This window comes from Hippocampus bargibanti, linkage group LG07, assembly GCF_051943395.1.
Source record: "Hippocampus bargibanti isolate YZ-2025 linkage group LG07, ASM5194339v1, whole genome shotgun sequence".
In the NCBI taxonomy this organism is placed as follows: Eukaryota; Metazoa; Chordata; class Actinopteri; order Syngnathiformes; family Syngnathidae; genus Hippocampus; species Hippocampus bargibanti.
In genome coordinates, this window is record NC_142740.1 from 15,896,497 (window position 1) to 15,909,452 (window position 12,956).

Consider the following 12,956-nt stretch of genomic DNA (forward strand, 5'->3'; position numbering starts at 1 on the left):
CATATTTTTTTGTCTAAAAGAAGAACAAAACAGATGCCTATTTCATCAGTAAAATAATAATTTTCCCTCCACTTTTCTAAATACTCTGTCATTGTCAATCTCATTATGAGAGATGCAAATGGTCCTCAAACTGCAAATGAAGGAATGAAGCAAATTTACTGAGTCCATTTTAATTCTAGCTTACATTTTATAAATGCTTTATTTTTGTTTAAAACGTTTCTTAACAAATCTTTTCATGTTAGCTTAAAAGGGGAGAAGCAAAACAGAATTGTTCTTCATATTAATTAATTTTTACAAAAATATATTAAATGTGAACAAAACTTGAATTGAGGCAGATGAACTCTCCTTTGTTATTTTTCCTCTCATCCAAAACTCATTTTCACTTCAAAATCGTCAACAGTTTAAGTTTTAACTTGCTGGATTCAGAATCAAAAGTGTGATCCTTTGCGCCACAAAAACACAAATCTCATACGGCAGTGTAAAGTCATTAAAGGGAAGGTCACCCCACATTGACCACGATTGAGCCGTCGCCTTGATGGATTTTTGGTTTTGAACCACTTCATTATTTAACACTTGACTGCTAATCTTGTCAAAATACAGTGAGACCTCAGCTTACGAACACCTTTTTGTCTTACGAATGTCAAATTTATGAAAATTAAACCTTGAAATACGCACTACTTTTCGCGATACACACCCAACACGGCTGGCGGAGTGCTCTTCGGATCTGGCGGAGTGATCTTCGGCGGAAGCACACGACCGAACAGCGCTCCAGCCGGCGCTACTTTCCACGCCCCCTCTCTCTGAATTCACACGTCGATCACCTCTGAGGAGCTTTTTGCAGATAATTTTACTATTATGGGACCGAAAAAAAAAACCCACCACAGGCTCGTGTTCAGCCGGAGAAGACACAAAAAATAAAATCACAGTCGAGGAGAAGGAGATCATTGAGAAACACGAACGAGGTGTGCGTTTGTGGCGTCACATGTGCACACCATGGCTGTCAAGTGAATCTCAGCCTGACACATCTCTCACGCTGTGTGTCACTTCCCTGAGAGTAACATTCTCCATTTCCACAATCCTTCGCCTAAAAGCTTTCCAGCGACTCGTTGAAATGAAATGAAATTGAGGTGTTGCAAGCGGCGGCGCCGCCTCAGCTGTAAACTCGCACGTGACAATTTCGGCGTCATTAGTCACATGAAAGCATTGACTAAATAACGCCTTTGTGTAAAGTTCACACAACACTGTAAAGCTTTTAGGCGGAGGATGATGGCCATGGTGGAAATGAAGAATGTTACTCTCAGGGAAGCGACACACAGCGTGAGAGATGTGTGAGGCTGAGATTCACATGACAGCCGTGGAGTGCACAAGTGACGCCACAAACGCACACTTCGTTCGTGTTTCTCACATCGACTAAATAACGCCTTTGTGTAAAGTATACACAAAGGCGTTATTTAGTCGATGCTTTCACATGACTAATGACGCGTTTTATTCCGTGTCCGTAGAATCATCGGACTCGCGCCTTTTGTTGTAATAAAATCTCTGCCAGCACCTGCGGGACTCGAAGTGGATGGAGATGACATCGATGAGCTTGTTGCTGACCATAATGAGGTCCTCAACACAGAGGATTTGATTTGTGCAGGCTTTTATTGAACAGTTCCATCCAGAAAAGGCTATGAGAATCATCAACATGATGAATGATAATGTGATGCCTCAGTTTCGTAAGACCTTACAAGTCAGAGAGCAACAGGTGTCAATTAAGAGCCATCAACGACCATCACAAATGTAAATAAAGTGACTTTATTATACAGTGCAGTGTATTTCTTTCAATTACAATACAATAGCACATTTATTATACATAGAATAAGGTATGTTGTGTGTAGTTTTAAGGCTTATTTAGTTGAAAAGTATATTTTATGGAAACCTGGGAACGGATTATTCCCATGTTAATGTTTCCTATGGGAAATTTGTTTTTGTGATACACACTTTTCGGCTTACACACTCTATCTGGGAACCAATTAAGTTCGTAAGCTGAGGTCTCACTGTACACCCAAAATACACCTAAAATACAAGTCATACGATCATTTTGCCTTTTGCCTCACACCAAAAGAACGCTTTAGAAGCAAAATTGTCTTTGCTTGACAACCTCTTAAGCCATATGTGACTGTAAACCCGCTGCGGTTAATGACATGAAGAGCAAACTGGGGGACAGACCAACATGAAAGGTCTGCAGAGAGACAAACAGCACAATATAGCGTCGTACGGTTGACTGGGAGAAGACTGCAGTGTGGAAAGAGATCAGTTGCAAGCAACAAACCCACAGAGGGGGAGTAAAGGTGGAGAAGGGTGGGGGTAAGGGTGGGGCTGGGGGGTCATCCGAGGGATTTGGCTGAGGGCATCGGGTCCCGTTTACATGAGAAGCAAGTAGGTAACACCAGGCACGGAAGAAAGGGGGTGCACTTCCTGTGTGAGGAGTGGATTCAGGAAGAGGAGACCAAAGGAAAGCACTGATTGGTCGATATCTATATTTTTTTACAACCAGAAATGCACCATGCGTCTGACTTCTCAAAAGACAAAGTATGATAGAAAAGGAGACGGGGAGACAAAAACAGTGTTAATTTTTTTTCTTTTTATCTAAATTTGGCAAAATTACGATTTGATTGCAGTTTAGCTTTGTGCGTTTTCATGAAATTTAAGAACCAAATTGCTAAATCTGAAGTAAGAATAAAAAAAACAGTTTTACATGAACAGCTATTGAAAAAGTGTCAAATAAGGACGGAATGCATTCGTGAATTCTCATTGACTTTCACACTATCTGAATATGTGCCTCTATCAATAACAACAAACCCCCCCCCCAAAAAAAAAATCTCATGACCATGATCTATTTTCCTAATCAACTGCGATCTATTTTCCATGTCATTGTCGCTTTTTGTTCTTTTTTAGCAATTAACACTGGAAGAAAAGAGCAGACGCGAGAAAGGCTAGTGAGACCGTGTGATGCAGGATGGGTAAAAAGAAATAAATAAAATGACTTAAAATAAAAGCTAACTAAAAAACAGGGGGAGGGAGATCGCAGCCACACGTAGCCAGAAGAAACCAATCACCGCAGACAGACAGACAGACACACACGCAGGAGCGCTGTACTTACAATCATCTGTGTAGGGAGAGCGGTGGGAGCAGGATGTAATTGTAATAACAACAACCAGAAAGAAGGGTCAGTCAAGCTGCAAAGAGCCCCACATCAATCACAAAAAAAATACCCTTGCAAGTCACAGTGGGAACCAATTGACTCCGGTCTTAACGACTGGATTAAGAAACAAACAGGAGGACTTGAACATTACTTTGTAACCTTTTTTTTTTAAACTGTGATATGAGGCTCTTCAAATGATAACTAAACACAAATAGAGCACACATATATGAAATAAAATAAAAACGACAGGCTGCTTTCCAAAATGTATACTTTTTTTTGAAGAGGACCACATCCTTTGGGATAACTGGTTGACATAGTGGAGAGCAGACCTGAGCTGGTATGCAAATGATTGATATGACGAACTCCTTTTGTGTAAAATGTGGACTATCCCGTGTGCGCGCTCGTGTGGGTTGATTGTTATCCATATTATTTGTTATTCTAAGACAAAAGACAGCGCTCTTCCGCATGTTCCAACCACCATCTTTGTTTCCTGTCATGGCGACTTAACAACAGATAGTGTTTATTTCCCGGAAAAGCCGAGGCATTTTCTCGCCTTTATTCATGTTGCTGTTCCAAAGAATGACACTGATGCAGAATGTAGCAGGCAAAGAATTGTTTCACGGGGGATTTGTTTCCAATCTCACCGATTATATGTGAATTTGTTTTTCGTCAAAATAGTGAAATCCTTCCACATGATTAAAATTACATATATACTTAAGTGCAGGATACTTCCTTCCATTAAAAAAAAAAAAAAAAAAACATCTCCCCAGAAGTGTGTCTGTGAGTGTGCGCATACGGCTAGCTTTAAACTTCCATGTTTACTAATTAAAACAATCCTTTGTGATTCGGATGGTTTATTTCGCCGTTTTGATGTACTCCTGAATAGTGGCTTCTTGTGGGCGTCCTCAATTTGATGCACACTCACCGTTTGATCGGTGAGCGGCGGCAGAACAATCGTTTTCTCCATGGTGTTCATCACCAGCTTCCACAGCTCCTTGAGTACACGCTTCAACACGGTCTTTTCACAGATCTTGGCAAACAGGGTCAGGCTGACGAGACGGGGTAAAAGAGACAGAAAATAAGGATGAAAAAAAAAACAGACCACAAAGACTCGTGGAGAATACAACTGTGGAAAAACAAGTTGTTTTATCCATCCACCCACCCATCTATCCCTACAACCACCCCACCCAATCAACCCAATCAACCTATCCACCCACTCAATCCATCCATACATACGTATATATAATCCCGCCACCCACACACCGCATCCCACCACCACAACCCAATCAACCCATCAAATCCATCCATCCACCCACCCACTCGAAAACTCAACTCACCCACCCACCTAACCCAACCCAACCCATCCATACATACATACAACCCCGCCACCTACCCACCACATCCACCCACCGCAACCCAATCAACACATCCATCCATCAATCCATTCACCCCATCCACCCATCAAATCCATCCATGTAAAAAACCCCAACTCACCCATCCACCTAACTCAACCCATCCACCCATACAAACCAACCCACCCATCCATCCATCCATCCATCCATCCATACTTACATACATCCAACCCCACCATCTACCCACCACATCCACCTACCGCAACCCAATGAACACATCCATCAATGCATCCATCCATTCACCCATCATCCCATCCATCCACCCATTCAGTCCATCCAGTCACCCAGCTTCAGGTGATACGTGATGGGTCGGGACTTGAGCTCCGACCAACGCTGATGCCATTTTCAGTTGTCAGAAAGTGGTAACATGGCTGCCGCCTGAGATGGTGAAAAACTGCTGGATTTTGCCGTAAAACGTCTTTTCTACAAACACAATATTTAGTCGAAGACCGTATTTAGACTAGTGATTAGCATATTCTTTTTAAAGAAATGTTGGGGGCCGACTTTCCTTTTGGAACAGAAGCGATCATATAATCAGAATTGTAAAAAAAATTGTGTAAATTCACATCACTTAATTTGTGACAGATATTTTCAAGTCGCACCATGATCTGAATGTAGGATACGTTGTTTTTTTTTAAGTGAACTGCATCAAGTCTGAATTTTGAATGCTTTTTGTCTTAGATCTTACTAAATGGAGTGATGCTGTAAACTTCATGGCCGTTGAGTGAGTGCAGATGCTGTTTTTGATGCCTTTAAATGTAGCTGATTAACTCACTTGCTATCCAAGAACTCCATGATGGGTTGCAGGACATTGTCAGCATCCTGGGCCACACTGCTGGCATTCCCGACATTAGCTGTTCCTTTTACCTGCGCCAAGATGTCGCCCATCTGCTTCACATTCTCTTCTATATGAGGCTGAAAACTATTTTGGAAAAAAAAAACCTATTTGACATGAAATGAAAAAAAAAAAAAAAGACAATGCGGAGTGCACGCAAGATTGAATGTGTCCCAGTACCTGACAGAAAAGACTCTACTGAGGTCATCCATGACATTGTTGAGTTTCACTTGCAAGTCCTTCAAAATGTCGCTGGCCTCAATACAGAGCTGAATACAAAGAAACACAAATCCTTTTTTGGTTACTCGATACAAAGTCCAACGAGTCATTTTGACTTTTTACATAATTGTAATTGCGTCGCCTGCAATTGCTAAAATCTCGTTTTAGGTTGACTAATCAAGTCAGTTGCCCTAATTAGGAAGGGGACACAGAGAAAACAAAAAACAAAAACAAGGGGACTCACATCTTTTCCACCCATGGCTTCAAACATCTTCTCCAGCTGCACTCTCAACTGTTGGATGTTGTTGATAAGGATGCAGGGCTACACCAGATTAAATGAATTGCTTCATGAATGGCATAATTATGTTTATTTTTGCATTATGAACAAGATGGATGACTATTACTTCTCTTACCACTTTGTCCATGGTGATGTAGTTGGAAAACACCTTGGAGATGATGTCAGCATATGACAGAAGTACATTGCTGATTGTCTGGAGGGTGACACAAGAAAAAAAATATTTTATTAACATTTAGTGCTGGTACATATGATGGTGGTGACTGTGGTGCACGTCAAGGCTCACCACTGGGGCCCTTGGTGAAAGAAATGTATTTTCAGGCTAACTTAAGTATGGATGACTGACCTTTGCAAATCGTTTCATGTAGTGTCCAACGATCTGCGGATCTGGACACTCTAATTTCCTGATGATCTCAAAGCTCTGGTTGAGCTGGGAAAACACATCCACAACGGAACAAGAGAACAGGGCATGCTCTGATGTAACCTGGAACTGTAATACAGAAAAGGGGAAGATTTGAAGAATCAAATAAATATGTGGTACAAATATACACGTATAGTCACAATAAAGTTATTAAAAAGTACAAATGTTTGGTGGGAAGCTGATATTTGGGGGTCATATTTGGTAGTTTCACAGGGGTACGAGCCACAAAAAAATTGTGTTCAATTCTGAACAGATTTGAGCCAACCACCCCTTTGAAGCTTTGTTGAGATACTAGAAAATGCCACCATCTGTTAACCCGATATCACAATTGGCTGTTGTTTCATGTCTATTTTTACACATTGAACAGAGTGCTCAGGTGTCCTTTCAGGGATTCTCTGTAATGAGGTTCGCAATACCTATATTGTAAGACGGTGCTGCATCTTTCCAACTGTCCTTTTTTTGGCTAAAGATTGACAAACAAATACAGTAAAGTCTCGTTATATCGATATTCAAGGGAGTCCGAAAAAATATTGATATAACCGGGACTATCAATATATCCGACCCTGTTTGCATGTAATTTTCTCCGTGCGTGCATAGAAATAGTATCGATATAACCGGGACTATCGATATATCCGATATCGATATAACGAGACTTTACTGTAATGTCAAAATAACATCAATTTCATAATTTGGGTGAAATTGCAAAGAAGCTTGATATTAACTCATTCACTGCCAGACGATGTGCAAAAATGTGTCCACTCCAGTCCCAGGGTTTTTGTCATTATCACTCAAATTGCAGGACACACAGAATATTGAGTTTTAGGACTCCATAAACATTCAATGCAGCGTAAGAAACCTTAGACTCCCTTGTTTCATCGGAAAAAAAAGAGTTAATTCGTAAATGATATGGGTTTGGAGTTATATGAGCTTGAAATGAGGGCGGCTGTCCAAAATACAATACAATACATAAATATTGGTTTATATAGCGCTTTAACAACTGCTGAAGCTGTAACAAAACGCTAAAATGGAAAAAAGGGAAATGCTGCCCCCTCGTGGAAGGGAAAAACATTGCCAGAGGTCTTACCAGCACTTTATCGGCACCCCTGCAAGAAAAACAAAAACCCGAACAAATTCGGGAATGGCGTCCACGTCATATTTTCAATTCCCAAATAAATTTGGGATTGGCAGTGTTAAAGTGATATCAAAGTAACAAAAATCATGATTTGACATTTATCAAATGAATATCAAATGACTGATGTCATGCATATTAGCATATTTGACAATAAAGCTGACTTTGACTTTGACTTGACTTTGGTGAACACTTTTAACCAAATTACAACGACAATTTGATTTCCGTGTTTGATGTTGAGTTGACATCTGATCAGCATTAGAAGCTTTGAGCAACCCCACTACAACAAATTACATTCGGACCACCTGAACAACAACAACGGTCATAAATATGGGGAGGATTTTGAAAGAGCTTGTACCCCATCTTTCTTGTCTCTCTCCAAAGCGCCGTGCAGGAAGTCCCGAGAAACTTCCTCATTTTCATCCAGCCACTGGATCACAAAAGGCTCAAACCACCTATAGGAAAAGTTTCAATAGTTTTGTCAAAAATTGTAGACTTTCATAGCAGCACAATTGAGGCTCAAACTTACGCGGGATACTCTGGCACTCTGCTCTTGAAGAAAGGCAGATCTTTGCAGTACTCGTTGTAAAGCCACTTGACCTTGAAGTGCAGGTTCATGTAATCGGCACTCTTGCACAAGCGGTTTTTCTCATGTTCTGACAAAAGGAGAAAAAGCTATGAATCAATATTTTGGTTTTTCGCAGATGTCTGCTTGCATGTAAGCTTTGTATATTGGGTATGACGGTGTAGCATAAATGGACAATATATAATTTTGATTCATATAAATCCTGACAGGCGGCCCGGTAGTCGAGTGGTTAGCACACCGTCGAGCTTCACAGTGCAGAGGTCGCCGGTTCGCGTCCCGGTCCGGCCTCCCTGTGTGGAGTTTGCATGTTCTCCCTGGACCTGCGTGGGTTTTCTCCGGGTCCTCCGGTTTCCTCCCACACTCCAAAAACATGCATGGCAGGCAGATTGACCACTCCAAATTGTCCCTAGGTCTGAGTGTGAAAGTGAGTGTTGTATGTCTTTGTGTGCCCTGCGATTGGCTGGCAACCAATTCAGGGTGTCCCCCGCCTCGTGCCCGAAGACAGCTGAGATAGGCTCCAGCAACCCCCGCGACCCTAATGAGGAATAAGCGGTACGGAAAATGAGAGATGAGATAAATCCTGACAAATGTTGCTGACATGCTTTTTTACAGGCAGGGGTAAATCTCCCTGATAGAAAATAAACATTTCCTCCCTGTTTCCAACCCATTTTTTATATATGGACAAAACCATTTTAGGAACATTGGAATTATGACCCCAACCCTCCTCGCTCCAAATTGTCGGTGGAGAGAGAAAAAAAAAATCTAAATATTAAACTCACTGTTTGATGAGTAAAATATGATACAAATCACTTGAGCATGTAACTGAAGTTTAAAACACAAGTATGTTTTTCTGCTGGAGTTCAGTTTTAAACTAATTGTCTTGAAATTGCAAATGATTCACCAATCAAGTGAATCGGGTTGTATTCGCTGACATCGGCGCTGTAACAACACCAGCTGTAGCAACGCCGGCTGTAGCAGCAGCACTGTAGCAGGGTCTACTGTGTTGACTCACCCTCCATTGCATATTTCATGTCCTGAGCAAACAAGTTCCACATCACTTCGGCGCTGATTTTACCCACATTAAGCTCCTGGGGGAATCTGAGTGGAAAACAACAGAAGAGAGTGAAAGGCAAGAAAAACAAGAGATGGCAAAGGAGCATTTGGTAAAGACATACTGGTTGAGGCAGGGTGTATAAGAGTTCTTGTCTTCCTCAATGATGGAGACAATCAGGGTAATGAGTTTGGACCAGAAGTCCAAGTTCTTGATGCTGGGTCCTTGTTCCTCTGGGGGCACTGCACCCTGCTTAGCCTGGAAATTAAAAAAAAGAAAGCATTAGAACTACTGTACATAAGTTACTTATCTTGTTTATATTACTATATACATTTTGTTTCTCGAACAGAAAATGTAATCGTCTTTGTTCAAAGGGCCCAAAGCACACAAAGTCAAGCGCATATTTTTATTCCCTCACTGAGCTGCTCACCGGGTCTGTCTGGTACTCGCGGCTGTAGAGTTCATGGCAGTTGTTAAAGATGTACTCGTAAGTGGAGTTGAGACAGGCTTTTACGCAGTCTTTTACCACTTGGCTCGCTCTGGGTGGAGACTGCAGCTCTTGGACCTGAGAAAACACACACACACACACACACACACACACGTTTTATTCGATTAACAGAGGAGGACAAAATCTGCAAAAGGAAGATTGAGGAAGAGGCACAGCACCTTCATCCTGAAGAAGGTGATACTCGTGAGGAGGTCCACCGTGGACTTGAGGTCCTGCAGTCTCTCAGGACTGCTGGCAGGGAAATTGTTCTGCAGTCAGACAAAAAGTGTACATATTCGTAATTATTATTGACCAGTGAGTTAAAATCCTGCTCTGGCCTCGCTGTGTGGAGTTTGCATGTTCCCCCCAGGCCTGCGTGGGTTTTCTCCGGGTACTCCAGTTTCCTCCCACATTCCAAAAACATGGATAGCAGGCTGATTGAACGCTCCAAATCGTCCCTAGGTGTGAGTGCGGACGGTTGTTTGTCTCTGTGTGCCCAGCAATTTGCTGGCAAATCACCTACTACCCGCCCTCTTTCTTTTTTTCTATTAAAGCAAACGGCGGTCGAGAAATCTACTGTATCTTACTCGATACATGGACAGGTCGATCCTCAGGGAATTGTGTAGCTGATCAAGAAGTTTGACGAATCGTTCTTTCTGTGGATATCAAAGAGCAAAACACCAATGATTATCAATACATTTGAAGTAAAAATGTGCGGAGACATCTGTGCCAATGAAATGTAATCTTATACGACATATTACGAAATGTATATTTAAAGTAGACATCTTTGCAGAATTCTACCCTATAAGGCACACCTTCAATGAATGACATATCTTAAAACAAGACCAACATTTTTTTATGTCAAACACGAAAAAAGAAATTGCAGAATAGTATAATGTCTGTGTGTCAGTATTTTCTACATTACACGAGGTCAAAAATATTCCACCACTCACCCCGAAGTTAGACGCAGCAAAGCGATCTGAGGCAGAGACGTTGTTAGTAGCCTGGGTGGTGTGAGCATAGTAGGCATTGATGTTGGCCAGCAGGGTACTCATCACCGCGGGCACACCGGGGCACATATACTTAGATGACAGGCAGGCAAAATGTCTGTGTAAAAAAAGAGCAAACATGTCTGGCTTTTTGAACCATTTTCATACAAATTCATGATTGATTTTTCGGTACGGTTATAGACGCTAACGCACGTCATGGCTTGGTAGATGGACTCCACTCCGTAACGCATTGCAAACTCATCCACTATTTCCTGAGGCGTCTCCTCGTAGTACACTTTCCACGCATCATCTCCTTTAGCATCGGGAATCTTCACCACACCCGTGTTCTGGATGTCTGTCACAAAGTGGAAGAGGTTCTGCCGGAAAGAAAATAGAATAGATCGAGAGAGGAGTCGAGGAAAAGGTCACATGCACGTGTATTAGTTTGAAATGTTGAGTGGGCCATCAAATGGGGTTCAACGTTACATTTAAAAATAATTTGTTGGAGAAAAGATGTATATTTATATTTTCACATCACTTCCTTTGACAATTCCGGCTCCAAAAGGTAATCAATGGTTAGAATGATTGCTTTGTAAGATGCGATGTATAACGGTGACTTGAGTTTGTCAGGCAACATAGAAAAAAGATAATTCCACGGCAAAAGACAATACAGAGTCTCAACTGTAAGGTGGTAAAGAAATCTGGTGCATTAAAATAAATAAAGTAATGAAAAAAAAGCTTAATACATAAAGCAAAGATACATAATCAATTAATTAAATACATAAATCAATAAATAATGCATGACCAAATAAATATATAAATGAACAAATTCCAAATTCACAGTGCGGTTTCAGGCCATTTTGGCACTGTAACATAGACGGTCAAATATTATTTAAAATTCAGCTAATACGCTCTGTTGAGTTATGGGACAGGTAAGAAATCCTTTCCCAGGGGCATTTAGGTTCGATAGAAATACACAAAAACTTACTTCGTGCAAACAGGTGTATTGAACGTGATAGGGAGCGACCGTTTCTTCACCCTTAATCTCCACATTGATGTGCATGCGTATTGCCCCTGAAACGGCTGATTTGTCTGTCCGCTTGTCTGAGGGGAGCACGGGGACAAACAGAAACAAATTAAAAATAAGTCAGCCGAAACTATCGAAGGACATCACAAACTGTAAAACTAACCCAGGTTGTACCATACGTCCATCTCTCCACTCAGAGTGCGGACCTCAATGATGGTTTGCCCAAGGAAGTCATCGGATTCCCGCTTGAACTTCTGCTTCACGCGGGACTTGATGTCATCGTCCTCATCCCAAACTCGGACCTTGATGCGATCCGAGGAGTTGTGGCATTCACTAAAAATACCACAGGAGTAACATTTGACATTAGGTAAAGTATTCAGAACTTTTTCCACATTTTGTCATCATACGGCATAACAAGCACTCACAAATTGAAGGTCTCCTCCCAGACAGGATTGAGGTTACCGTAGATGGTTTTGGTCCTCTTTTTGGTCTTTCCCACTTGGACGGTGACGTAGGGATCACTGGAGCCAGTTTTATCCTTGGCTTGTAAACCTTGCGCACATAACACTGAGAAAAGGAAATTAATAAACACACACACAAATCAAGTCAGTGTGTTGGGTAAGTGCAATGACCAACGTGGAGTCTAACTCACCCGTGATGCTGATTTTGGCCGACCATTTGGAGGTACCGTCGAGCACACTTTGTTTGATCTGCTTCATTTGGGTACCATGTGTGGCCTTGGGGACGGAGAAGACCTCTTGAATGAGTTCAAAGATCTCCGGTTTATTCCTCTCACGGATCTTCATGCGATCTTTCAGGACCATGATGATGTTCTGAGTGCGGTCTTCTGCACCGTGTTTGGAGCTTTTCTCAGCCGCTCCTGCATGACAGTAATAAGATTTGAATTTTTAGAGAGAGGTGCATGTCAACTGCATTTATCTAAGGAAATCCAATACAAGAAATCTAAGTAGGTCAAAAATTCTGCCTTAATAAAGATAACTCACATACTGTAAATATAGGGAATATGAAATGATAGAAACACCTCACTCACCGTGTCACTCAAAGGTCAATTGATTATCACATTTTTGATTCAGCTCTTGCAAAAGATTCTTATTCAGCCGTGTCCTAATGTTGTGACTTGTGAGTTAAAGTTAGCAAAAAGAGGTAACATATGGATTGAAAGTATATTTCATGAATGACATCTTTTAAAAAATGTTATCCACATACAAGGCGCTTTCTGACGACTACTTTCACTCTCAAAACAAGTAAACAACCGTTTTATTATCTTCTCCAGGTTAAAGTACCATATTTTCTCGTG

General features: G+C 41.4%; 1 protein-coding gene across 1 annotated transcript in view; it reads right to left on the minus strand.

Moving 5' to 3' along the window:
- unc13a (unc-13 homolog A (C. elegans)) overlaps positions 1-12,956 on the minus strand; it is a 60,107-nt gene that overhangs the window by 25,738 nt on the left and 21,413 nt on the right. Inside the window, exons 18-36 of the mRNA XM_089001801.1 lie at positions 12,291-12,518; positions 12,064-12,205; positions 11,802-11,971; positions 11,600-11,715; positions 10,825-10,988; positions 10,576-10,729; positions 10,210-10,278; positions 9,802-9,891; positions 9,566-9,700; positions 9,260-9,393; positions 9,097-9,182; positions 8,028-8,154; positions 7,857-7,953; positions 6,295-6,438; positions 6,067-6,144; positions 5,898-5,975; positions 5,615-5,703; positions 5,375-5,521; positions 4,107-4,236 (exon numbers count right to left, since the gene is read on the minus strand). Of these exons, the coding sequence (XP_088857927.1) occupies positions 4,107-4,236; positions 5,375-5,521; positions 5,615-5,703; positions 5,898-5,975; positions 6,067-6,144; positions 6,295-6,438; positions 7,857-7,953; positions 8,028-8,154; positions 9,097-9,182; positions 9,260-9,393; positions 9,566-9,700; positions 9,802-9,891; positions 10,210-10,278; positions 10,576-10,729; positions 10,825-10,988; positions 11,600-11,715; positions 11,802-11,971; positions 12,064-12,205; positions 12,291-12,518 (2,378 nt within the window). The remainder of the gene's footprint in view (positions 1-4,106; positions 4,237-5,374; positions 5,522-5,614; positions 5,704-5,897; positions 5,976-6,066; positions 6,145-6,294; positions 6,439-7,856; positions 7,954-8,027; positions 8,155-9,096; positions 9,183-9,259; positions 9,394-9,565; positions 9,701-9,801; positions 9,892-10,209; positions 10,279-10,575; positions 10,730-10,824; positions 10,989-11,599; positions 11,716-11,801; positions 11,972-12,063; positions 12,206-12,290; positions 12,519-12,956) is intronic.